The following is a 25,807-nucleotide window of genomic DNA, read 5'->3' on the forward strand; positions in this document are numbered from 1 at the left end:
ATAATAAGGACATAAGTATTTCGTTTGGAAATGGTGAACTGGCTCTTTATTTGCATTTTATGATTTAATAATATTGTTTTATTGTTAAGCGGTATTTTAGGAAGAATTTTCACCAATAAAACAATTATCTCTTGTGATTTTTTTTTTTCATTTCTTTCGTAAAAACTGGGGGGGGATGTTTGTACAGGCCATCCCCCCCTCCTCGAAAAGTGGGGGGGGGGGGATATATCCCCCCATCCCCCCGGGATTTACGTCAGTGCCAAGTACACATTGATTTTACCGATTTTCTTTAATTTTGATTTATTTTTTATTACACTTGAATTACTTTCAGCTAATTTCAAAATTATTTTGCAGCATCTGTCGCAAGTGAATTTTTTTAAACCTTGATCAGGGGTCATTTCAATTCCTAATGATTTAATTGCAACAGCAGTTGTGTAATCTCGGTGATTCATTTTTGCATTAAAAGTTCTTATTTTAGGATTATCAGTCAAATTACAGTCACAATTACAACACCAGTAGTCAGCCATAATTACTAAAATAAATTAATGAATCAAATAACAAAATTACCACCAGCAATCAGTTTAACAATTGAATTACCACCAGCACACCTGCAAGGCAATAATACGATACGATACACTACACGAAGACAAACGATACTAGTTATAATCGCGATATATCGAGACATTAAAAAGTTAATAACGAAAATGACGTCATTCAAGATGGCAACTTGCAAGAAAAACCGTCAGCTCAGGTGAAAAGGTCTTAGATGAAAGATTTCTCAATCATCCAGAGGATTTTTTTCAATAACTCCGGTCCAAGGTACGCAATTACTTAAGTCATTTATATTTCCCTGATAATGGAAACCATGAGACTGTAAATTTCGCTTAAAAACAGTTTTAAATCGCGACCTACAAAACGTTTAGTTCTTAATACGTTGTCTATAGCCACGGGCCAACATCTCTTCAGTCTATGTATGGTGAGTGGAGCCAACGTAGTTCAGCGGAACAACCAAAATACAGAGACTGAAGCTTTTGGTCTACGGATATTGGAGATAATCTCTCTCATGGGAGACAGTCTCCCATGTTGGCTGTGCGCCTCTACTGCTCAAGGGTTCATTACAATTTACATGCCGCCATGCACGGGAAAATCAACAGGATCAAGGCGCGACGCATGCAATGACTAGTATGAGCTTGGAGATTCCTGGGGTCTGTTGCATGAAATAGTCTTTCGTAGAACCGTTCTACGTAAGAACGAGATATCGCTCAACTGTTTCACAAAGCCGATTTGGGCGATCAGAAGAATGGTTCTTGGAAATACACCTCCAGACATATCTTCTTTGCACACCGCCTGCTACCGTCGGCATTGAGAGAAAATGTGTTTACGGCGCAAGCCACACTGACATATCACCTTTAAACTTTTTGGGGGGTTGCACTCTAGATGCATTTTATCTGGGATTGCGCCAAGTTATTTTTTATATGGGGGCTAGTTGTCATCAATTTCAATTAAACCTGAAATATCGAAATGGGCAGCACTATCTCTCTGACCCCTCATGCTTTCTCATTATAGATAATTAAACAACATGAAAACAAATTTCTTTAAAAGAAATTATGTAAGGTAAAAAAACATGTTTATAACGTTCAGCAAAAAAAAAAAAACAATACAAAACTAAGATGTTAAACATGCTGAATCATTTATTTATTTTTATTTCATTTTCATTATAATTTTTTTTTTTTGCTGAGATTAATTTTATTAAATGAAAATTAATTGTTGGATTTGGGCTAACTTGAGATGTAAAACAGTGAAACAAAACAAAAAATCTGCAGTAACAAAATAGATACAGATAAGCCCTATAGCTTACGAATCCATCACAATCATTACAAATGAAAATTAGTTAATTAAAGAAAAGATTATGGAAAGTCCATACGAAGAGGCGCATTTTAAATCGTAAGGTAGGCCCCTTTCGGCCCCAATGTCATGTTAAAGCAATAATGTATAGTACTTTGAAATGTTATTATTTTTTATATTCTCAAACCTTATATTCTTATAAACTTCCACAAATTAAGTGATCAACTTTAAATATGACCAACGTTTATGATCATTGTAATTTTTAGCATTATTTCTGTAAATAGTATTTTTCTATTGCGGATTGTACACCTTTTTCTATGTTTTAATTATTATTGCAAAGCATTACTTTATCATCTTGGACATGTTTGCCGCAATTTTCATATTTTACTCTAAACACTCACATTTGTATTTCTTGCATTATATCTGACAAATAAAATAAATAAATTTGATTTTTCACACACAGCCTCTCATATTTTCCTTTTTAGTCTCATACAATCAGACACTGTTGATTTTGTGTACTCCATTCAAACCCTATTTTTACCTCAACAAATAATATATTAACTCATAATTTGCAAAATTATCATAATATGATTATAATTATTCTATGAAAATACAAAATATTGAACTAATAAAATGTCGAAATTACTTAGTTAAATCAATTTTTATGTCGGACAAGGGTCTCTTTCGTTGAAATATCAATGAAAGGTGTCTTTAAAAGGACACCGTGTTCTAAATAAGGGAAATAAATAAATTTCGATTTTATCCAGTTATGTTTGTGAATCTTAAAAGTTTTTTCTCTTTTTACCTCATAAAGTAAGCTCCATAATCAATTCTACAATCAGTAATAAATAAAACATTATTTGATCTCCATTTATTTGAATATATGATTTTATGAAAAGTCGTCATTCCGAAATAAAAGGTTCAGGTGACGATGAAGACTAAATATTTTTCCGATACTATCGATATTAAACGATGTCGTGGACTTGGAAGACAGAATTGCCTTTGTGAAACGGAAAGCGCTGATTTGTCGCCAATCTTCCTATCTCGGAAGAATGGTCCTAGGACTTTCCTACGTATCGCTCATCTCGTCATGCAACAGGCCCCTGGAGTCCAGATAAAACACTTCCAGGCGATTGCACGAAATGAATTATTTCTGCGAAATCTAAACTCTAATGAAATTGTTCCATTTCACTTACCGATTGATATGCAGTCCCCTTGGTCATGATGGTGGCATCATTTAGCACCCTGTTCCTCATCTTTTCTTGCTCTTGATGATGTCGCTGCCAGTAGAATAGCGTCAACATCAATTTTTGGCCTAAAGAGGGCGCGCGATTTATATTCATATCAAAGACACGGCAAGGGAAAGACTAGGCACCTAAACTATTTTACACACAAATCGATGCAAAGTATTACGCGAAGTCCGTGAAGGGTTCAATTTTTTCATTGTATAGACTTTGGTAGACCGTATTATTGACAAACCAACGAACAAAGCTTGTTCTGCTGGTTTCGCTCAAGGTACATAGATTTTTTTCTATTTTTGAAAATTGGTCATCATTTTAGATTATTTCCAAAATGTGTTATCGCCAATAATAATCTTAAGTTATGTCTTTGAAGGTATTTCATTTATTGGTGCCCATATTTAATCAAGTAATAAGAATTGCGCATTCAAAAAATTTAGACACAGTCGTAAAATTACCGATTAGCAGAATCAAGGCTGTGAAATTGCATTTCCCTCTACCATACGTGTATCAGTATTGATGCAATCACGGGCAATGAATTTATCTCCACCACTCCTAAATAAAGATGCAAGTGATTTGATAGTCTGTTATAAATTTAATGAGATGTTTACTTTATAAACAAAGCAGAAAGCTGAATTCAAGAATACACAGTTGTATTTATTTTCTCCAAGGTTGTTATTTCCATCAGACTCTTTTTAAGTTAAATTTCTCTGTAATTGAACCCGTTTCTATGGACCCAAAACATTTGACTTTGGCAAGGTCACCTAGAAAGTCTATATTGAATTTAAATTGCAAAAGAATTTACAATCTTGACTTGTTTTGTGAATTGAAATCTTATTTTGAATAGTGCAATATTGATTTCTGAAGTTCATGAATTTATTTTGCTATTACTCTATTAATTTATTTCAAAAACTCAATCTGCTAAACTGTTTATCTTTTTTTCATTTGATGTTTATTTTGACCTTTCAGTGATGCAGCAAGCAAGTAACCACTGATGGCATCACCCTCGTAGTACGAGTCTCAATTCAAATTGAAACTCAGTTCAACTCTGTACTTTGATGTGTGGATGTGAAGAGGCAGAGAACGGTTTGACTCATCAAAGACAACAGCAGGAAATAATCTCCAGCCAGAAGAATACAGGATCATTTGAAAGATTTAAAAGACATTGATAACCATGTCTTCTGCGGAAGATACAAAGCCCAATGCAGGTGGTGATGCTAAATCAGTTAAACCTCAGACAACCTCTACGACATCTTCATCTGCTGCTGCTGCTGCTGCTAGTAATCTCCCAAAGGTTAGAAGTTATATCTTTCTTGTACTTTTTTTTATTGCTTATTAGTTATAGAGGATAAAAAGAACCAACTATCATGTATAAATTCATAATGAATCAAATATGTTTACATCTAAAAATACATCTTCGTATCATACAATTGAAAGTTTTCTTTTCAACAGGATGGACATTTTTATATTTTTATTCTCATTAATAAGACACAATTTTGTTGATCACAAATTCCTTTGATAGCCATTCTTATTCTTGAGTTCAATCCTTCATAACTTAAATGTAACATGCTTATCAGTTGCAAGTCGTATCTTGAAATTGTGGGAATTCACCTTAACTTTTTTATTGAAAAAAAATTAACTCTCATTTGATATGTCTGGATGTCATATTTAAATCGAACGGGAAGCCAAAACAAAGGGAAGATTAACCAATTAGTTACATTGTACTGTGTAATAGTAGCCTTGTTTTTTACTCTCCTGGAGAAGTTCATAAAGCTCTAAATTTGTAAGATATACTCGACTTTAGATATGACTTTATGCTCGACTAGATACCCTACTTTGGATGTTAGTTTGCCAAATGGTAATCTCACTCATTTTGATTTACATATGCTACAGTTCAAATTTGATATCTGTAAATTACCATTCTCACGGGCATCAATATGGAGAAAAATCAAAATCATGATCATAATTTTTGAAACTTTGAGAAGGATAATAAGAAAATGTAATCCTGTTCTAAAATGTGGGGTATCTGCTAATTCAGCACAAGGAGTAATCACTAGTTTTGTGTAAATTTGTGCATGTAGTTTTATGAAATGTGGCCCCTGCATGGCCACTCTCATCTTACTATTGGTGCTTACAAAGGTTTTAATGCCCCAGCTGCTACATATAGGCCTTTTTGTTGATTGTATGAACAAACAATGGAAAGGCTGATGAAAATAATATAATTCATTCATTTCATTGTATATATATCTTTCTTTACATCGCACTTATATTATTTTTAAGTATATTTTGTATTCAATTGTTTTGGTGACTTGCATGAAAAAGCTTCACAAGTTATTAACAAGACCTCATGTATTGTCTATTTTTGTTTTACCCAGGTAGACTTTGGTTTATCTTGCATACCAAGTACACGCATGATGAACCCCTGTATTTCATTTTGATGTAATAGGCAATTATGCTTACAATGTTTACTCTTTTCTTACAGAGACCAAACTACTCTCTGAAATTTACATTAGCTGGCCATACAAAAGCAGTATCGTCTGTCAAATTCAGCCCCAATGGAGAGTGGCTTGCTAGCTCATGTGAGTATCTGTTACAATGTTTTTTTGAGGAATTTTTTTTAAGTAGGAGGTAAAGATTAGGAGCCTGTGGAAAAATGAAGTTTTATTTGAACGCAAAAAATTCAAAGATGCTTAAATCTGAAATGCGTAATTCTGGTTGGTTACAAAATCAAGCTGCCTTTGATTTTAGTGCTGCATTTGATTGCAATTGATCTGCAACAGTTCTTGTTGGTGAAAGCAAAGGAAATTTTGAATGAAAAAAACAAAAACAATTGTCTTGTATTAGTTATAGTCCGGCAGCCCAGGAGGTTTATTCAACCGAAAGCCGGACAAGCAAATGACCCCATAGCTGGATGGCATGGACCCTGAAGTTTACAAAAATGCATTGCTGCCGGGTTCTATCCGTGGTCTTCCCCCCGAAATGACGTAATATATGACGTCACTACAAAATGGCCCTATTTCACAATTTTTTAGACATTCTACACATAGCATGAAGTCAAGGGGAAATATCTCAGCCAAATCATGCTTGTTTTGTATGAAACTTTCAAAATATATTGTTCAAATAGTGCACAAGAGATATGCAAAATTTCACGAACAGAAATCATTGTTTACATATGCAAATTACGTAATGAAATTTGCATATCATTAGTTTGGGAGATTTCTTGCATCAAAAATTGTCGAAAATCGAATCAGAAATTTATTTTATTTTTTAATGTACTTTATTTAATATATTTTCTCTCAAGCATAATATCATTCTCTTTATCTATATCTCTACTTTTAGAAAATATATGCCAGTAATTGGAAATAACATTATAGACTGTGATTTCAGCCCCCTTTTCAATATGATGCGCACATAGAAATCATGCGTTTTTGGCCTATTTTTATCATATAGCTGAGGTGTGCGAACGATATGCCTACTTTATTGATGTTTCCTGCATTTTGATGATATTAAATCTTCCAAACAACATATTTTCATCTTTATCATGTCTCTGCTAATAAATAAATTACTTCAGCAAAGATTGATTGCCCACTGGGCAGTCTATAGGCTACGTTTTCAGCCTAGTTTTCAACAACGAACCTATACCATGTCTGACTGCATCGTTGTAGTCAAGTCGGAAAAGGGGGTTCCTGTCTACCATCAAAATATTTTTCACTCAACGTTTTTGTATTTGCCTGAAATGTCTAGTTAATGAATCTTGATGTTCTTTTTGCAAAATTGTGTCCAACGGGGTTCAAAATTGATGTCTTTTGCCGCCCTCTTGGACTTTTTTTTAATGAAAATCAATTATTTGTCAGAGTCTGACAATGGGACAATCTTAAATAAATACGCATTTCAGTATGATTTGGATAGTAGAAATCGGTTGAAATTGTTTTCTGTAATAATATATTTTGAAGAAAAAAAACAAGAATTTATAAATATAATTGAACCAAAATAATCATGTGCATTGACATCTATCTGTTTTATCTTGCATCGCATTTGTTGATGTGCCTAACATGCAGAAAAGTCATGTAACGTGCTTAGCGATCGATAGAAAGGTATGTATTACTTGTATCATGTGTATGAGGGTAAAAGGCATTTTCTACACAAAGCAACTTTTATAATAATGAAATCTCTTGAAAAAGATAGAGGATCGAGGCATTGCTCTGCGTTTTCATTTTGCATGCAATTACTTTCGGGCACCTTAAAGCATAGTCCCACAAGAGCCAGTAGAAGGTTACATACCACACCCTTATCCGTAGCTTGACTATAATAATAATAATAATAGCCAATTTTTATATAGCGCTTTTCCCAGAATGGCTCAAAGCGCGTTACAGCATATTATTACCCCGGTCATTGGATTCACTTCAATCCCGCACGAAAAGTGCACAATTTCCACTCCCTGGGGAGCATTCCTTGCATTCATCGCAGCCTCATTATGGCGCTGGCAAATTCAAACATACAATATCTTTCGCATCCTACCATCCTACTATTATGATATCGTGCTTTTCGGAGCCCCCAATGTGGCAAAATTTTGTTTTGGGTATGTATTTTTTTCTTTTAAATTACTTAGAGACAAAAGAGTAGGTTTTTCTCTATCAGCTACATATAAAGAAGTTAGGGCATATCAAAGCCTACCCCTCAGGGGGCTGCCAAAGTCACCCAAACTTTTTTTGTATTTTGCCAATTTCTCGGAAAATTCGTCATTTTGGAGAACCATTGAGGCAAAAGGTGTTTCTGCCTTGCAGTAAAGCCCTTGTTTTTGTTTTGTAAGCACATAAAGATGACAAAGTACGATCTTCTTTATCAGTTACATATAAAGATGTGGTAGCACAATGAAGCCTTCCCCCTTCAGGGGCTGCCGAACTCTTCCAACTTTTACGTCTATTTTCCCTCTTTATTGGAAAAATTGCAGTGTTTGAGCCCCCATTCAGGCAAAAGGTCATTTTTGCTATATAGTTATGCTAGTTTTGATTTTGGAAACCACTTGGAAATAAAAGAATAGACTTTTTTCTATCAGCTACATAAAAAGAGTAAAAAGAGTGCTGGCATATCGACTTCTTCCTTCTTCAGAGACTTCAAGATTGGCAGATTTTCCCATATATTGGAAAAAATATGGAAAAGGGATGGGTGACTTTGGGAACCCCCAGAGGGGATAGGCTTTGCTGTGCAACCACTTTTTGGCAGGTAGAAGAAAGCCTACTAATTTAATTCCACGTAGTTTCAAAAGAATAAAACTGGCTTTACTATATAGCAGAAACATTTTTTGCCTCAATGGGGGCTCGAAAATAGCATTTTCCCATAAATAGGTAAAATATGGAAAAGGGGTGGGGGATTTCGGCAACCCCCTAAGGGCATATGCTCCAATATGCCAACACTTCTTTAGATGTAGCAGATAGAGGAAACTCTACTCTTTCGTCTCCATATAGTTTAAAAAAAAAAAAAATTGCCTTACAACATAGCAGCAACACTTTTTGCCTCAATGGGGGCTCGAAAATAGCATTTTCCCATAAATAGGTAAAACATGGAAAAGGGGTAGGTGATTTCGACGACCCCCTAAGAGGGTATGCTTTAAAATGCCAGCACTTCTTTATATATGTAGCAGATAGAGGAAACTCGACTCTTTCGAATCCACATAGTTTAAAAGCAATAAAATTGGTTTTATATCATAGCAGAAACACGTTTTGCTTCAATGGGGGCTCGAAAATAGCATATTTTCCCATAAATTTGCAAAATACGAAAAAGGGGCGGGTAAATTCGGCAGTCCCGAGAGGGGGTAGGCTTTGCTGTACCAGCACTTCTTAATATGTAGCAGATAGAAGAAACTCTACTCTTTTGTCTCCATATGGTTTCAAACCAATAAAAGTGGCTTTACTACATAGCAGAAACTCCTTTTGCCTCAATGGGGGCTCGAAAATAGCACATTTTCTCATAAATAGGTGAAATATGGAAAAGGGGTAGGTGATTTCGACGGCCCCCTTAGGGGTATGCTTTAATATGCCAGCACTTTTTTATATGTAGAAAATAGAGGAATGTCGACTCTTTCGTATCCACATAGTTTAAAAGCAATAAAAGTGGCTTTACGACATAGCAGAAGCACTTTTTTGCCTCAATGGGGGCTCGAAAATAGCATATTTTTCCCATTAATGGGCAAAATACGTAAAAGGGGCGGATAACATCAGCAGTCCCAAGAGGGGGTAGGCTTTGCTGTATCAGCACTCCTTTATATGTAGCAGATAGAGGAAACTCTAGCCTTTCGTCTCCATATAGTTTAAAAATAATAAAGGTGGCCTTACTACATAGCAGCAACACTTTTTGCCCCAATGGGGGCTCGAAAATAGCACATTTTCCCATAAATAGGTGAAATATGAAAAAGGGGTGGGTGATTTCGACGCTTCCTTAAGGGGGTATGCTTCAATATGCTAGCACTATTTTATATGTAGCAGATAGAGGAAACTCTACTCTTTTATCTCCATGGAGTTTCAAAAGAATGAAAGTGGCTTTATTCCATATAAAAAACGTTTTTTGCCTCAATCGGGGCTCCAGATTAGCATATTTTCCCGTAAATGGATAAAATACGTAAAAAGGGTGGGTAACTTTGGCAGTCCCCAGAGGGAATAGGCTTTGCTGTACCAGCACTTCTTTATATGTAGCAGATAGAGAAAACTCTACTCTTTTATCCCTAAGTGGTTAAACAACAGTAAAAGTGCCTTTACTGCAAACCAGAAACGTCTTTTCCCTTCAATGGGGCTCCAAAAATGTAGAATTTTCCAAGAAATGGGCAAAATACGAAAAAAGGATGGGGGACTCCGGCGGTCCCATAGGGGGGGGGGGGGTAGGCTTTGCTGCGCCCTCATTTCTTTATAATGTAGCTGATAGACAAAAATTATACTGTCACAGAGGTTGCTTTTTGGTGTCATTTTATCGCAATATCGAGTAATATATGGTATTTGCCCTTTAACTAAGCAAATTTAGACATACATACTGTCATGAAGCGTTTCAGTATTATCGGTATATTATGTCCTCTTTCGTGTCGAATGCTGATATTGTGCAATAGTTGTTGATGTTAATGATTGAACAGATAGATATCAATGCACATGCAAATTTTTGACCAAAATCATGGCAATTTCGGGATGAATTTTATTTCAAAATATATTAGCTGTCCAGAAAACGAATTCAATCGATTTCTACTATCCGAATCATAGTGAAATGCGTATTCATTTAAGATTGTCCCATTGTCACACTCTGTGCAAAAAATATGAAAATAATTACTTTTCATTAAAAAAAACCCAAGAGGGCCGCCAAAGATATCAATATTGAACCCCGTTGGACACGATTTTGCAAAGGGAAGATCAAGATTCATTAACTAAATACAAAAACGTTGAGTGAAAAATATATTATGATGGTGCAAAGGAACTCCCATTTCCGACTCGACTACAATAATGCAGTCATACATGGTATAGGTTCATTGTTGAAAACTGGGCTGAAAACGAAGCCTATAGACTGCCCAGTGGGCAATCAATCTTTGCCGAAATCATTTATTTATCAGCAGAGATATAGTGGAGATGAAAATATGTTGTTTGGAAGATTAAATATTATGCAAAATGCAGGAAACATCAATAAAGTACGCATATCGTTCGCACACCTCAGCTATATGGTGAAAATAGGCCAAAAACGCACGATTTCTATGTGCGCATCATATTGAAAAGGGGGCTGAAATCACAGTCTATAATGTTATTTCCAATTACTGGCATATATTTTCTAAAAGTAGAGATATAGATTAAGAGACTGATATTATGCTTGAGAGGAAATATATTAAATAAAGTACATTAAAAAAGAAAATAAATTTCTGATTCGATTTTCGACAATTTTTGATGCAAGAAATCTCCCAAACTAATGATATGCAAATTTCATTACGTAATTTGCATATGTAAACAATAATTTCTGTTCGTGAAATTTTGCATATCTCTTGTGCACTATTTGAACAATATATTTTGAAAGTTTCATACAAAACAAGCATGATTTGGCTGAGATATTTCCCCTTGACTTCATGCTATGTGTAGAATGTCTAAAAAATTGTGAAATAGGGCCATTTTGTAGTGACGTCATATATTACGTCATTTCGGAGGGAAGACCACGGATAGAACCCGGCAGCAATGCATTTTTGTAAACTTCAGGGTCCATGCCATCCAGCTATGGGGTCATTTGCTTGTCCGGCTTTCGGTTGAATAAACCTCCTGGGCTGCCGGACTATTAACTCCATAGATCATCTGATTGCACTCATGAAAAAATTCTGATGAAATGAACAGTTTATATTTGGAATTCTGTAGGTGTATATCAGGACATTTATATGTGTAATAGCCACATTTTTTTTTCATCTTGATTTATTGATACATGCAACTTCATAAATATTGTTATGCATTATCACAGAACAGTTAACTCCTTGTGGCAAGATAAACATGCCACAGAATTTGTGTTGACTAATGAACAAGACTTCGAGAAATGTGTAAATCAAAATCTTTTCTTGCAGTGTTTCTAACATAATGATCATGATGAACAACGCATTCACTCATTTTGTGTTGGTATGAGTCTCTTTCATATTCTTAATAATTTTCCATTCAATTTCCTTCCAGCGGCGGACAAACTTATCAAGATATGGGGAGCATACGATGGGAAGTTTGAGAAGACTATTTCAGGTCACAAACTAGTAAGTCATCATACTTAAATCTCAATATACTGCACAATTGTAAAGCAATAAAAGAGAAGGGAAAGAGTAGAGTTCTCATAATGAACAGGACTAAGAGAAGGCAGTTACTATCAGCCTAGTAGTTCAAACTCCATTTTAAATGTCAGGGACTTGTAACTCAAGGCATAGCAATTGTTCATAGATCAATTTTTGTCTCACCTGCATAGCAGAGTGAGACTGTAGGCGCTGCTTTTCCGACGGCAGCGGCGGCGTCAACGCCAAATCTTAACCGAAGGTTAAGTTTTTGAAATGACATAACTTAAAAAGTATATGGACCTAGTTCATGAAACTTGGACATAAGCTTAATCAAGGAATACTGAACATCCTGCCCGAGTTTCAGGTCACATGACTAAGGTCAAAGATCATTTGGGGTCAATGAACTTAGACCATGTTGGGGGAATCAGCATCAAAATCTTAACCTAAGGTTAAGTTTTTGAAATGTCATCATAACTTAGAAAATATATGGACCTAGGTCATGAAACTTGGACATAAGGTTAATCAAGTATTACTGAACATCCTGCCGGAGTTTCAAGTCACATGACCAAGGTCAAAGGTCATTTAGGGTCAATGAACTTTTGCCAAGTTGGAGGTATCTATTGAATTACCATCATAACTTTGAAAGTTTATTGGTCTAGTTCATAAAACTTGGACATAAGAGTAATCAAATATAACTAAACATCCTGTGCGAAAATCAGGTCACATGACAAAGGTCAATGAACTTTGGCCATGTTGGGGGTATCTGTTGAATTACCATTATAACTTTGAAAGTTTATGGATCTAATTCATGAAACTTGGACATAAGAGTAATCAATTATCACTGAACATCCTGTGCGAGTTTCAGGTCACATTATCAAGGTCAAAGGTCATGTAAGGTCAATGAACTTTGGCCATGTTGGGGGTATTTGTTGAATAACCATCATAACTCTGAAAGTGTATGGATCTAGTTCATAAAACTTGGACATACGGGTAATCAAGTATCACTGAACATCTCATGTGAGTGTCAGGTCACATGACCAAAGTCAAAGGTCATTTAAGGTCATTGAACTTTGGCCATTTTGGAGGTAATTATTAGATTGCTGTCATAACTTTCAAAGTTTATAGATATAGTTTATAAAATGTTGTTATAGGGGTAATCAAGTATCACTGACAAGTCTTGGGTTGCATGATCAAGGTCAAATGTCATTTATTGTCAATGAACGTAGTATTTTATCATTATATGAATGGTGTTTTTTTTAATTAATTATTTTATAGTAGTATTCAAAGTCAGCACTGCTGCTATATTGATTTGCGTGGTGCAGGTGAGACAGCCAGAGGTGCTCCACTTGTTATGCTAGATTGCATTGACAGCAATATACAATCAATGGTTAAAATCAATTGCTAAGCTTTATGATACGGGAGCCAGATGTGATTAATGGTATCTTGATTTATATCATTCATGCTTGGGTAGGCTTTTTTGCTTTGTTTCAGCAGGCAATTGAGGTTATTTGTTAAGCCCTTGCATTTGGCAGTGATTATTCTGATACTCTAAGACTTTGCCTTTTATGCTTAAGGGCATTTTCACGGTAACTGACATTACACGGCACAATGTTTTCACACCTCTCATTGTGTGTATCTCTAAAACAACAAATGATGGGAGTTTGCTTTTGATATAGTTAATAAAGTGAACTTTGCTGTATACTCTGATACTAAGTTTTCCTATGTAACCACATTTTTTTTACGCATCAGCAAGCAAAAATGTGTCGGTAACTGACATTACGCAAAAGGACATGCAATTTCAGGGTGTTCATTAAAATTGAAATATCTCATGTCCCTGAGTAGATAGAGTAATAATTTGAATATGTAAATATACCTCCGTTACTAGGTTAAGATGTGTCAAAATATTAAACAATTCGTTTTTGTCTTTTGGGGGCTATGATAATTTTTCCACAACCATGCTGGTAACTGACATTACGGTAACTGACATTACACTTAATTTGCCATAGAGATAACACATGGAAGTCAAATGTGTGGAATCATTGCATTGTATCTTCTGTGCAGGGCTTCACATGAAAGTGAGCTTGATGTGAAAGTATACCCGAGTTTCTAGGAACATTTCAATGAAAAAACTTTCTTTTTCTTAATTCCTTTCTTTAATTTGAACATTTTTATCATTACTTCTCGGTAACTGACAATACACATTAACATTGACCAGTGCTATATGATTTTCAAAGGCATAATTTTCTTGGTACTTATATGTAAGGCTTTTTAAAATTATAAAAGTTTCATAATACTTCACATTTTTAATTATCAAATGATAAGAAATGTATGTTTTACTTACTCGGGGGGGGGGGGGGGGTGGGTCATAGCAGCTACATGTTTTCCTATAGTAATTTAATATTGCATTGACTGTACACATGGATTTTTCTGACTATGCACCCATAATATATTCATCAGTTTTATATTGACTTTTTAAACCTTTTCCTTCTCCAACCTCCCCCTCCCCTCAAAAAAGGCAAAATGAATAAGGGTCTCCTCCCCTAGCCTACACGTACCCCTCCCCCGAAGCTCATGCAGCCATGAAGTTTCATTGATTTCTATTCTGGTCAGTGCAAGCAATGCTTGTTCATATCTGTGGCATTTCAATTCTCTTCATAATTTGTTTAATCATTTTCTTTGCTAATTTCTTTTTTAAGCTGTCAACAAAAAATAAACTCCAGCTTCTAAACTGAAACTGAACTATTTGTAAATTAGAAGAAAAAAAGTTTTAGTAGATCCATGCAATATTGATCAGAACTGTCAAATTTCACTTTTCATCTATACTTGTATAAATAAAACCAAAAACAAAATTGTATCACACATCCACACTACTAACAGGTATAAAAACCAGGAATTTACTTTTAGCGAGGCAATGCTCAAAAGAATCCTAGAAACTAAAAAAGGGACCCTGGAAATCCCCTTCATCACAATGTTAAGCTTAAAAAATGTTGCAGATTTAGGCAATAGGTTGGGAAAAGTACCTCCTACCCCCCCAAAAAAAAAAAAAAAAAATTGTCTGATACAAACAATTAGGTACTTGGTAAGTGCATGTACAAAACAATTTCATAGTATTTTTTTTTTGCAATATGGGAATGCAACTTCCTTCATAATTTCATATAGTATTCCTTGTGAACTATACCTTTTAAAAGTCAATAGCAAGCTCCTTCTGGTGTGACTTTTTAAGTGAAAGACTTAAATAACAAGTATACAATATTTCTTCACCATAAAATTGACCACATATTTGCATTTCAACGTTTTATCATGGTAACTGACATTACATTTTCCACTTGGTAACTGACATTACATATATTTAATGGTACCCTATGGCTTCATTGTTAATTGGTAATCTTTAATTTTGGTGTAGAAGGGAGGGGTGTTACCTAGAGAGGAAATCTACCAAGTTTCATATAATATATCCTCTTTTCCAGGAAATGAGAAAAAAAAGTTCATGTTTTCGGTAACTGACATTACATACCATATCACATACTTCATCAATGTTTTTTTATCAGATGAATGAATTACTGGTGTTTCTTTCTGTGGGATTTTAAAAAGTGTTATAATAGCAAGCTAAATCACACGCGAAAACATCATGATCAAACCTGTTTAAAAATCTGTCAAAACAAAATATGTATCAATATACTATTTTCAACACTAATTTGTATCCATACTTTGGCAGCCATTTTGAAATAAAAAATGGCTGCCAGAGTCGGAAAATTTTTTTGTCTCAGAAACTTCAGGTCTTGTTTTATTAAAAAACAAAGCATTTGACATGAATATCAACTTGATTTTTTTGCCTCTGTGTCCATCTGTGGTGAAAATGCCCTTAAGCATGCTTCACACTGTGCGATAAACTCATTTGATTTTAATAGTAATTGGAATAATGATAATAATAACAATAAATAAGGCATTTAGAAACGCTATTCATAGTACACTATATCAAAGCGTTTACACTGTAAATCAATTGACAACACTTAGGCTACATCTATACTGGATAAAAGTAAGTTTTCAACTGTTTCTTAAATAAGATTTGATAAGGAGTTTTGATTTGTAAATTGTATCTGACTGAGTTCCAGAATATTCTTCTGGATATGATATAAGAATTGCTTTCAAAATTATCATTATTCAAGTCATGATGGATTCCCGAAATTGGATACCAGTCACAAGCTAGCTGCGATTTCTGTGATGTTCTTGTGATTCTCATCCTTTTTTGCTATTGTCTATAGCTAGACAAGCCACTACACTCTGCAACCTTAGTATCCCTATTCATAGAGCAATGCAGAATATCAATTCAAAAGAATATACTGTAAATATTTTATAAAACATCCTATCACAATTTCTTTTGATATCCAATTTCAAATTTTGAGACAGGCTAAAATGATGTTCGAGTCCTTTGATTGATACTTAACACTCCCAAAAAGTAAGTGTATTTTTCCCATTTTAAATAATATATAAAATGGTATGTGCATATTTATGTGGTTTTACAGGGTATATCAGACGTTGGCTGGTCCAGCGATTCAAGGCTTCTCGTCTCAGCATCAGATGATAAGACACTTAAAATCTGGGATTTTAACACAGTAAGTATTATCATCCATTCAACATGTTCAGCTATGGTATAGCTAACTGCTGCAGAAAAAAAATAGGGAGTGATACTTTGAACTTATTCTGTAAATACATCTAATTAATGTTTCTTGTGTATTCCTTAAGTTGAGTGTATTAGGATTTGTTAACTGGCATTTGCATATCAATATTTTTTTTACAAACTCCTTTTAAAGTATCATATATCATCAAACTGAATATAATGTATTCAAATCTAAGTCATACAATTGTTATTTTTATTTTCTTTTTGTTGATTAAAAAGAAAATGGTTTTACACCAAATCATCCACTTGTCATTGGTTGTATTTTCATGGAGGCCTCTTCTAATGAACTTGATTTATTTATTCCGTTTCTTTCAGGGCAAATGTCTAAAAACATTGAAGAGTCACAGTAATTATGTATTCTGCTGTAACTTTAACCCACAATCAAATCTCATCGTCTCGGGATCGGTAAGTCGAAACTTTGTTTGCTTTCTGTTTCATATCATTGCTGTAATTGGATTTAGAATATTTGGGACTTTTCGATATGCATGTGTTCTTGAAGACTGCTACATAACATAAGAACAGGATTTTTCACAAAAGAGAAATACATTTTTACCTTATCAGATGTTGGTGTATCACAGAAAGTTAGGAAAGTGTTTGACTTCAAAGTCTCTTACTAATTAAGATAGAATGTTTATATTTCTGTTTATTAATGATATATTTTTTCCTTTTATTTTTCATCAGTATATATGCTCCAATTTTAAGATAATTCCAAACTTTTGAATGAAAGAATTCCTGGCAGCAATGTCTTTGTATCATTTGTATACTGTATGCAATCTTCATCATTCATATGTCAATATTCATGTATTATTCTTGTTATTGTAGTTTGATGAGAGTGTAAAGATTTGGGATGTGAAGACAGGAAAGTGCCTCAAGACGTTACCGGCTCACTCTGATCCTGTTTCAGCTGTAAGTTGATTAGTGCAACGTCTGTATGCAAAAATATGTGTCAGAAAGAAATTGCTGTTACCATGGTTGCCATCATCATCACCACCATCATTACTGTCATTGTATTTCTCAGAATCATTCCGATGATGTTTGTCATATCTTCATCACTGTTATCACCATCATTATTTTTCTTATAATCATAATGATGATCATCATCTTTCTTAATCACAACTACCACCACCACAACCATCATCACCATCACTACCATCATCATCATCACCATCATCATCATCATCTCTCTCTCTCAACTGATCCCTCCACTATTTGGAGATTCCTAGAGTCCAAATAAAACAGATTTGTTTGATATGCATAATCATTCTGGTTTAGGAGGTTTGAACAATATCAGAACGGAATACATGTACATCAAATTTGTACAGAAAGAAGAGGGGTAATAGGAGTAGACTATTGTATATTTCCTTAGGCAGACAATGTGAAATTATCACATTCATCCTCATCATTGTTATCCTTATTATAATTCACAATTTCACCAAGTTGGGTTAATGCAAATGAATCAGATCTTGGTCTACAAAGACAATTATCTTTAATCAAGAAACTGTCTTGTTAAAGTATTGGCTACAACTTTATCAGTTTAGCTTTAATGATGCAATCTTACCCAATGAGTTTGTATTTTTTTCCTCACCCTAGGTTGATTTTAACAGGGATGGTTCTCTGATTGTATCCAGTAGTTATGATGGTCTATGGTAAGTTTGTATTTTGTAAATGACAAACATTTTCAACTGTAAATGTGCCAGATGAATTTCAGCCCTTTTGGATTAATTATTATTATTATTATTTATATGGTGTAGCCCAGTGGCAAATCTATCCAGGTCGAACACAATACCATTTAAGGGACTACATTGTTTTTGCGCAATAGTCAATAATGTGAGCTTCAAAACTCTTGTATCTTATCCAGCTGGATCTGCACATGGTGTCACCTGTGTTTGGTAGGGGAAACTTGAACTGAATCACTGTATGCGTAATAATACACTGTTACAATACATTGTGATAATCTTGCATTATTTGTTGTCAAACAGCAACATGTTAAGAAGTAATACAAGTACCGGTATTCTATAAAGAGAAAAAGGATAATTTTTTTTTAAATATTACAAAGAAATTGAAAGAGATTTGCCATTGAGACACCTGGTTTAAACAAGAACAAAATAGGAAAGTTTTCAGAGGAAATGGGATAATCTAAAATAAAAGACAGAACACAGGATATTCAGATTCATTAATGTCATAAAGTGATTTGAATGACAATGATATAAGAGTTATCGTATGCTTGTGTTATTGCCAAGTTTCTTTTGTGACTTAACTTTTTCAAATTGTATGTAAATGGTTGTGAATAATGAATTGGTGAAGATAGAAATCATGAGAATGTTTTTTTTTTATTCTTAATTTTTACTCTACAGTCGAATTTGGGATACAGCATCAGGACAGTGTTTGAAAACACTGATAGGTAAGTTACATATTATATTTCATTTTTTTCATCAAATTAATATTTAGTGTGTTTCTTTGCCAGTTGCAGCGAAAATCAATTGGTTCTAACTTTGATCACCCCTTAGATGAAATCAAAGATCACTTTTATCTGTATACCATGATGTGTTGCTACATAAATGTTTTCAAGGAATTGTACCCTTCTTATTCAACCAATATTGAAATTTTACAGTGACTGAAACACTTTTTGGTTTGTCAAGTCATGGATAATATGATGATAACCTCATGCGTGTCATTTGAATGCAGCTAATGTATTTCTTAACCTGTGCTGTTTGTAGGTGTTTTACCTACAGGTGGTAGGGTTTAGAATACTAAGATTGCATACATGATACAAGTTGGCTTCTGATTATTCACTCCATATTTTTTCTAATAGAGCAAAAATAAAGTGACAATTCAATAACTTGCTAATACGTTAGTTGGATCATATATTTCAAATATTTTAAAATTGATACCATATAAACCAGAAAGAATGTTTTGTTCAAGTAAAAATCACTAGCACAAGTTCCACATACAGTGACAAAGTCATATGGGGACAGATCATTTTCATATGCAGCAGCTGTATCATGGAATAATCAGAAAATCTTAGGAAAATAACAAACATGAAAAGTTTAAAAAGTTTAAAAACACATTTATTTAGCATTTTGTAGAGAATTAGGAACCCAGTGCTCTCCTCTCCATCTCCACTTGTAAAAAGCACTTTAAACAGAGACATGCAATTCTGCCTATGTATTTTGCGCTATACAAGAACGTTTTGTTAGTATTATTATTTAAATAAAGGGGCAAATACATTGTAAATTAATAATCCTTATAAAACTGGGCTCTTACAGAGATATTGATGATGTGGATATGATGAAAAACTTGTTTCTTATAGATAGCTTGGTAATATAGTAATGGGAGAAAGTATTCAAAAGAAAGAGGCAAAGTCAGACATCTACGCATAATAATGTTTCAATAACCTTGAAACACTTATTTCATTTATCAAAATCCTGGACATTATGGTGATATCTTTATGTCATTTAGGGTTAAACTACTCATGATTCACGTTGGTAACTAATTATTCCATGCTTTGTGATGTGTTTTTAATTTTCTGTTTGTAGATGATGACAATCCCCCAGTCTCTTATGTCAAGTTCTCACCGAATGGAAAATACATCTTGGCTGCAACGTTAGACAAGTAAGATTTTTGCTCTGTTTCCTTCAAGCTAACTTCATCAAAATAACATGGCAATGTTTTACTTAGGATGTATATTGTTGGATACTAGGTTTGATTTATGAATGTATGTACCATTAGAAGTACCTCAGTAATTGTTTATCTTTTATTTTACAAGACAAATATGAATTATAACGATCTGTTGACTCTTTTATCAGGACACTCTAAGGAATTACTATTGTCATTGTTAATGTCATGTGGAATTCCAAGACTGTGAACAAGAAAAGTAGTTTTAATACAATAAATTAATATATACAGACAAAAAGAGGAAACAAGAGAATGTGCATTTAATTGATTTCAATATTGCTTTTGCGCAAACTTATCATTCAAAGTTTGTCAGATTATTCAACATTGAATAGTTTTGAATGTTTGTCAGAATAATAGTATGATTTCAATTGATAAAAATGTTTGTTACTGACTCATTCAATTATATCTTTCATGTGGAGAGGGATGTGTTATGCATATATTCCTCTGGGCTTTTCCAATCTGAAACTGAATCGTGTGATTTTTTTCCCTTCAATTTATTACAGCACATTGAAGCTGTGGGACTACAGTAAAGGAAAATGTCTAAAGACATACACTGGTCACAAGAATGAGAAATACTGCATCTTTGCAAACTTCTCTGTCACAGGAGGAAAGGTAATGTACTTTGATGTATATTTTAATCCATCCAGGACGTAAGTCAAATTACCAAGAGAAAATAAATCTGTGCATCTGGATTGAATTTTAATGAAATGGAGAACAGTTTCATGTGTCTGATCTAGATGCTTCTTCAGCTCGTCTGTACTGATGGGAAATCATTGGTGCCACTTGGCGTCACCGCACAGTTGATGTTATTGTCTTTGAGACGAGCTGAAGAATCGTCTGGATAGAATGTGAAACTGTACTACGTTTCAATTAACAGTAAGTACAGATGCACAGATTTATTTTCTCTTCATATTTTAGTAAAGTACTTTGTTTTCATATTTTTCCCATTTCTCTCTAAATTAGTCGTGGAGCCGTGAAATAAGACTTTAATTACATCAGTATTGTTTGAACACAAATATTTACCTAAATGTTCAGCTTGGGGAGTAATTATGATACCATATTGTATGGAAGCTTAGTAGGAAAGTGGTCCAATAGTTTCTCAAACTGTATACATTTTCTACTGCAATTCATACACTCTTGTTTTCATTATCTAAAGTTGATGTGTTTAATGATTAGGTCTTTGGCTATAACATCAGACATTTAAAACTATTCTGAAGTTTCTTTTGTTGTTGTTGTAATTCTTACTAAAGCCTACAATTATACTATTGTCTCTGAAGTGTGGGATGTATTTCATGCTATACTTCATTTTGTTATCATTTTTTTGTTTCTTTAGTGGATTGTATCAGGATCAGAGGATAATATGGTGTATATATGGAATCTACAGACGAAAGAAATTGTACAGAAACTACAAGGACATACAGGTATGGTCCAGTAACAAAGGATTCTAGTGAGAAAATTTGAATTGATTTAAGGGCATTGTTATAAAGAATTTACCTATGACCCCTGCATGAAACCTTCCTGTAATTTTTTTTTCTAGTTCATATGAAGAGTTGTTACGCTCTCAAATTACAATAGCTTGAACATTTCATGGAATGAAATCAGAATTGAGAAATATTGAGGTTGGGCCAAAAAGCAAACTCCTTAAACTGATTGTAAGTTGACTAACATAAAATTAAACTTTATCTTCATTTCTTAGAGTAACGTCCACCAAATTTGGCATTCCTAATCACTAGTTTTCCAAAAGACCAATATCTCAGTGATTGTGAAAAGTGCAATTCTCTTCCACCATTAGAAAATTCTATATTTCATAGAATTACATGTCGAGTTGAAAAGAGGGAAAAGAAAAGGTAATTTGTAGTGCTCTCTAAACTGACAGGGGTTCTGTTTAACTTGATCTCATTTCAATAGTTACTCATAAAACTTTATAAAACATAAAATAGCACCTGCTCATGTAGGACTGGTATGCCTGCACCACATTGAGAAAGGGTTAATCATTTTTAAATTGATGTATTTCTCAATTTCTTTGCGAACATAGATGTCGTCCTGTGCACGTCATGCCATCCAACGGAAAACTTGATTGCATCAGCAGCGCTGGAGAACGACAAGACGATAAAAATATGGAGATCAGACTGCTAACGATGGAGGGCATTTTTATTGTACAGTATTCTTGTGTAAATCTTGAACTTTGACCTTCCATTGTCTGCTATTTCCTGTTTGGATTCCTCTGGAGTCGCCAAGCTTTGTAAAGGAACAATTCTTAATCAAGTTTACCCAGCATTGGAGATGATCTGTCAACTCTTTTTTGGGAGAAAGAACAGAGCTTTTTTTACTCTTGGAGACATTGTGGACTAGAACTATGAATGAAATTTAAGAATGAACCCTTGGTGGAAAAAATACCAAGCTCACCGGCAAATAATTTTGGGTTTAGTAATTAGTTGCAAAGCTTTTGTTTTTAATTGCTGGACTTGATTTGAAAGAAACTGGAAATTAATTTTAGAATTTTCTATTCAATATTCAGGTACTGCTACAGTAGAACAGATCAAATGAATGTGCAGAGATCATGCGATTTCAATTGATTGTTCTTTTGAGTGAATTCAGTGCCTTTTATAAGGGTTTCAATGTACTTGAATTCATCTCTGATAGGAAAGCCGTCAACCACATAATTTGCTAGCTTGAAGAGTGTCAGAAATAGCTTTATCAAGAGGTACAGTTGTAGTTTAAATCTGCACAAGTCAAATAATTGCTTAAGTCAGAGCAATTCAGACCAGATAATGCAAACATATGCTATTCACCTCTTAGAAGTCACATTTTTGCAAGTCAGTTTTTCGTGGCCCCAGGAGAATTGATTAAAGCAGAATCATCTGTATAAGTATTATTAATTTGACCAATAAGTATTTATCTTTATGTATCCATGGGAAATATGGATGCGTGGGCTAGATGCTTAAATATGGTGCTTCTGGCTTTCCATAGTGATTTTTTTGTTGTTTTTCTTAAATCAATATAACTTGCTAAGAACCATGGAGTAATCATCATTTTAATAATGGAAACATTTCTACCCCCTCTATATTATACATGAATATAATGCAAAGTACATTTGAATCTGCTTTAGCAACCACCTGTATAGAAAGGACACAAATTTGATTTTCCCCAGTGAACCATGCATCCACCTGCTCAACGAGACTACTTTCCCTGTTTGCCTTCAGTGGTCTTTATCGAGACAGGTTTTAGTTTATATAATCCCCTCTCTCTCTAGATAAAGATTAAACCACCCGAGTATGATGATACTTGTTTGCTTTATTGGTAGCAGATGGGTGTTTCATAAAGCTGTTCGTAAGTTAAGAGCGACTTTAAGAACGACTGGTAATCCTTTCTTACGTGCTTAACCATTGCCAATGAATATACCATTTACCACAAGAAAGGATCACCAGTCGTTTTTAAAATCACTCTTAACTTACGAACAGCTTTATGAAACACCCACCTGGTTATGTTATTGCTGAGCATTACTTGAAAGTTTTGACCTGCAAGCTGAAAACAAGCTTTTATTGCTTGGATCTAGAGCCACTCCCAGTTTTGTATCCAACACATCTTATTTGGTGTAACCCTCCTTGAAGAAGAGAAGAGAATGAGAGCAAGCAACGATCTGAAACAAACTGTCAAAGCAATATTTTCAGACAAGATTGTGCAAGGCATGTGTTATGTTCTGTAAAATCAAATTTTACCTCAGTCAAACAGATTTCTCTTGTTCCGAGACATCCACTTATGCAGATTAACCTGTAGTTCTCATTATCATGGTTTATTTACTAAAGAGGCAAAGTTTTAAACCAAGTTTGGAGTAAATTCTGTATTCCATATGCGTATCAGGCAAGGTTAAATAATATCTTATTACTTTGTATGGCTATTGGTATGGAGGTATGTAAATGCATGGTGGTTTTCTCTATCATTTGGTCACGTTTTCAATTCCTACTGCAGCATTAGATTCCTTTGGCAAGGCATCAATCTACACTTTCCACCCATGTATTAAATGGGTACCTTGTAGGATTTTAAAGCTGATGTATGAAGCCTTACATTTGAGCTTGGAAGCTTTTGTTGAAATGCTCCCCAGGGTGTGTAGAAAGTGTAAACTTTTTTTGATGACCACAGAAATAATATATGCAAAGTGCTTTCCCCAAAGCAGGAAAAGAAATAACTGATTCATTCGAAGGTACAGCCAAGTCCCAAGGATGCAGCTATATTAGGGGGATTTCTATTGCTTCTCACAAAGTCTGGTGTCAGTAAATCGCAATCTACTCCCCATAAAATCTCCACAAGATTGACTCACTTTATTGTAAAAGGAGGTTTTCTTCTAGTCACATTTAAAGTCTAGAATACGGCAAGGGTTGTCTGAACAAGCTTATTTGGCGTTGAAAGAAACTTACATGTATGTTCAATTTCAAAGTAAGACAAGTTCTAAAATCAATTGTAATGGCCCATTGCAAGGCAAGAAAGTTAGATGCATTGAACGCAAATCAACTACAAATTTGCATTTAATCAAAGAATTACCCTTGATATTGAGACTTCTTCTTGATTTGGAATTGAAGTTGCAAAGCTCCGTATGTTTTACCTTCACTTTTGTCTATCAGATAGCTATGCATTTATGGATAGCATTTTATCCATTAATGTGAAACAAAATCATTATTTACTTCATATAGTAGAGTATGTAATCATAGCTCTCACTAATCATATGTTACAAAGCCTCCATTTACTGTCATGAATAATGTTCATACAAATAATGAATAAATTGGTTTTGTTTTTTGTAGAAGTTTGTATATTCAGTTTGTTGTCAGGTGGCTATGCTCCTGTTATTCCAAAATTCTGATTTGTAATAAAATGATTTGTACAGTTGATATTATATATGTGTCATTTCTTGGTGTGTCCTTTGTTCTGTGACATTAAAGGGGAATGAAACCTTTGGAATAAGTAGGCTTGTGTCGAAACAGAAAAATCAAAGAATAAGAACAAAGAAAGTTTGAGAAAAATCGGATAAATGATGAGAAAGTTATGAGCATTTAAATATTGCAATCACTAATGCTATGGAGATCCTCCTATTGGCAATGCGACAAGGATGTGTGATGTCACATGTGAACAACTTTCCCTTTGATGGACTATGAAATACCCACAAAATGTCTCTTTCTGCTTTTTCTTGTGGTGATACAAACTCTTTATCCATGATGTATTCTTTAAAAATCTGTATTAAATGCCCTATAGAAAGAACACATGATCTACTGATAGATGTGATAAAAGAGGCAATTTAAGTGAAATATATACTAAAGTAATGGGGAGAGTTGTTCACAAGTGACATCACACATCTTTGTCGCATTGCCAATTTGAGGATTTCCATAGCATTAGTGATCGCAATATTCAAATGCTCATAACTTTCTCATTATTTGTCTGATTTTTTTCAAACTTTCGTTGATCTGTTTCTTTGATATTTCTGTTTTCACACAAGCTATCTTGTTCCAAAGGTTTCATTCTCCTTTAAGGCCTTTTTAAATTTTCACTAGTCAGGTGCTACGTAGTCTGCTCAGTGTTGAGAACATTCAAAGCAAGCACCTATTGCCTTAATACAGAGTCCAA

General features: G+C 34.2%; 1 protein-coding gene and 1 non-coding gene across 3 annotated transcripts; both read left to right on the top strand.

Moving 5' to 3' along the window:
- The first annotated feature begins 4,046 nt into the window (after positions 1-4,046).
- LOC129278050 (WD repeat-containing protein 5) lies at positions 4,047-25,082 on the top strand. Of its 2 annotated transcripts, XR_010295824.1 has the most exons (13): positions 4,051-4,377; positions 5,566-5,662; positions 11,753-11,826; positions 16,365-16,454; positions 16,835-16,924; positions 17,342-17,425; positions 18,110-18,165; positions 18,874-18,920; positions 20,056-20,131; positions 20,698-20,806; positions 21,528-21,615; positions 22,230-23,524; positions 23,614-25,082. XR_010295824.1 is itself a non-coding variant. In XM_054914261.2 (12 exons), exons 1-12 carry the CDS (start codon positions 4,258-4,260, stop codon positions 22,328-22,330), a joined length of 1,032 nt encoding a protein of 343 aa, XP_054770236.2. In that variant the 5' UTR covers positions 4,047-4,257; the 3' UTR covers positions 22,331-25,082. The 2 variants fall into 2 exon arrangements, 1 of the variants encoding a protein (XP_054770236.2); XM_054914261.2 differs by having other exon boundaries at positions 4,047-4,377; positions 22,230-25,082.
- On the top strand, positions 19,165-19,308 carry LOC135156918 (small nucleolar RNA SNORD10). The gene has a single exon (XR_010295973.1). It is a non-coding gene; the product is annotated as a small nucleolar RNA SNORD10 (small nucleolar RNA).
- Positions 25,083-25,807: the final 725 nt, after the last annotated feature.

The sequence above is a fragment of the Lytechinus pictus genome, chromosome 15 (assembly GCF_037042905.1).
Source record: "Lytechinus pictus isolate F3 Inbred chromosome 15, Lp3.0, whole genome shotgun sequence".
In the NCBI taxonomy this organism is placed as follows: Eukaryota; Metazoa; Echinodermata; class Echinoidea; order Temnopleuroida; family Toxopneustidae; genus Lytechinus; species Lytechinus pictus.

Coding starts and splice junctions, on each gene's coding strand:
- LOC129278050 (XM_054914261.2), top strand. CDS start 4,258: ATGTCTTCTGCGGAAGATACAAAGCCCAATGCAGGTGGTGATGCTAAA. Junction 16,925..17,341: donor ATCTCATCGTCTCGGGATCG/GTAAGTCGAAAC, acceptor TTGTTATTGTAG/TTTGATGAGAGTGTAAAGAT. Junction 20,132..20,697: donor TTGGCTGCAACGTTAGACAA/GTAAGATTTTTG, acceptor AATTTATTACAG/CACATTGAAGCTGTGGGACT.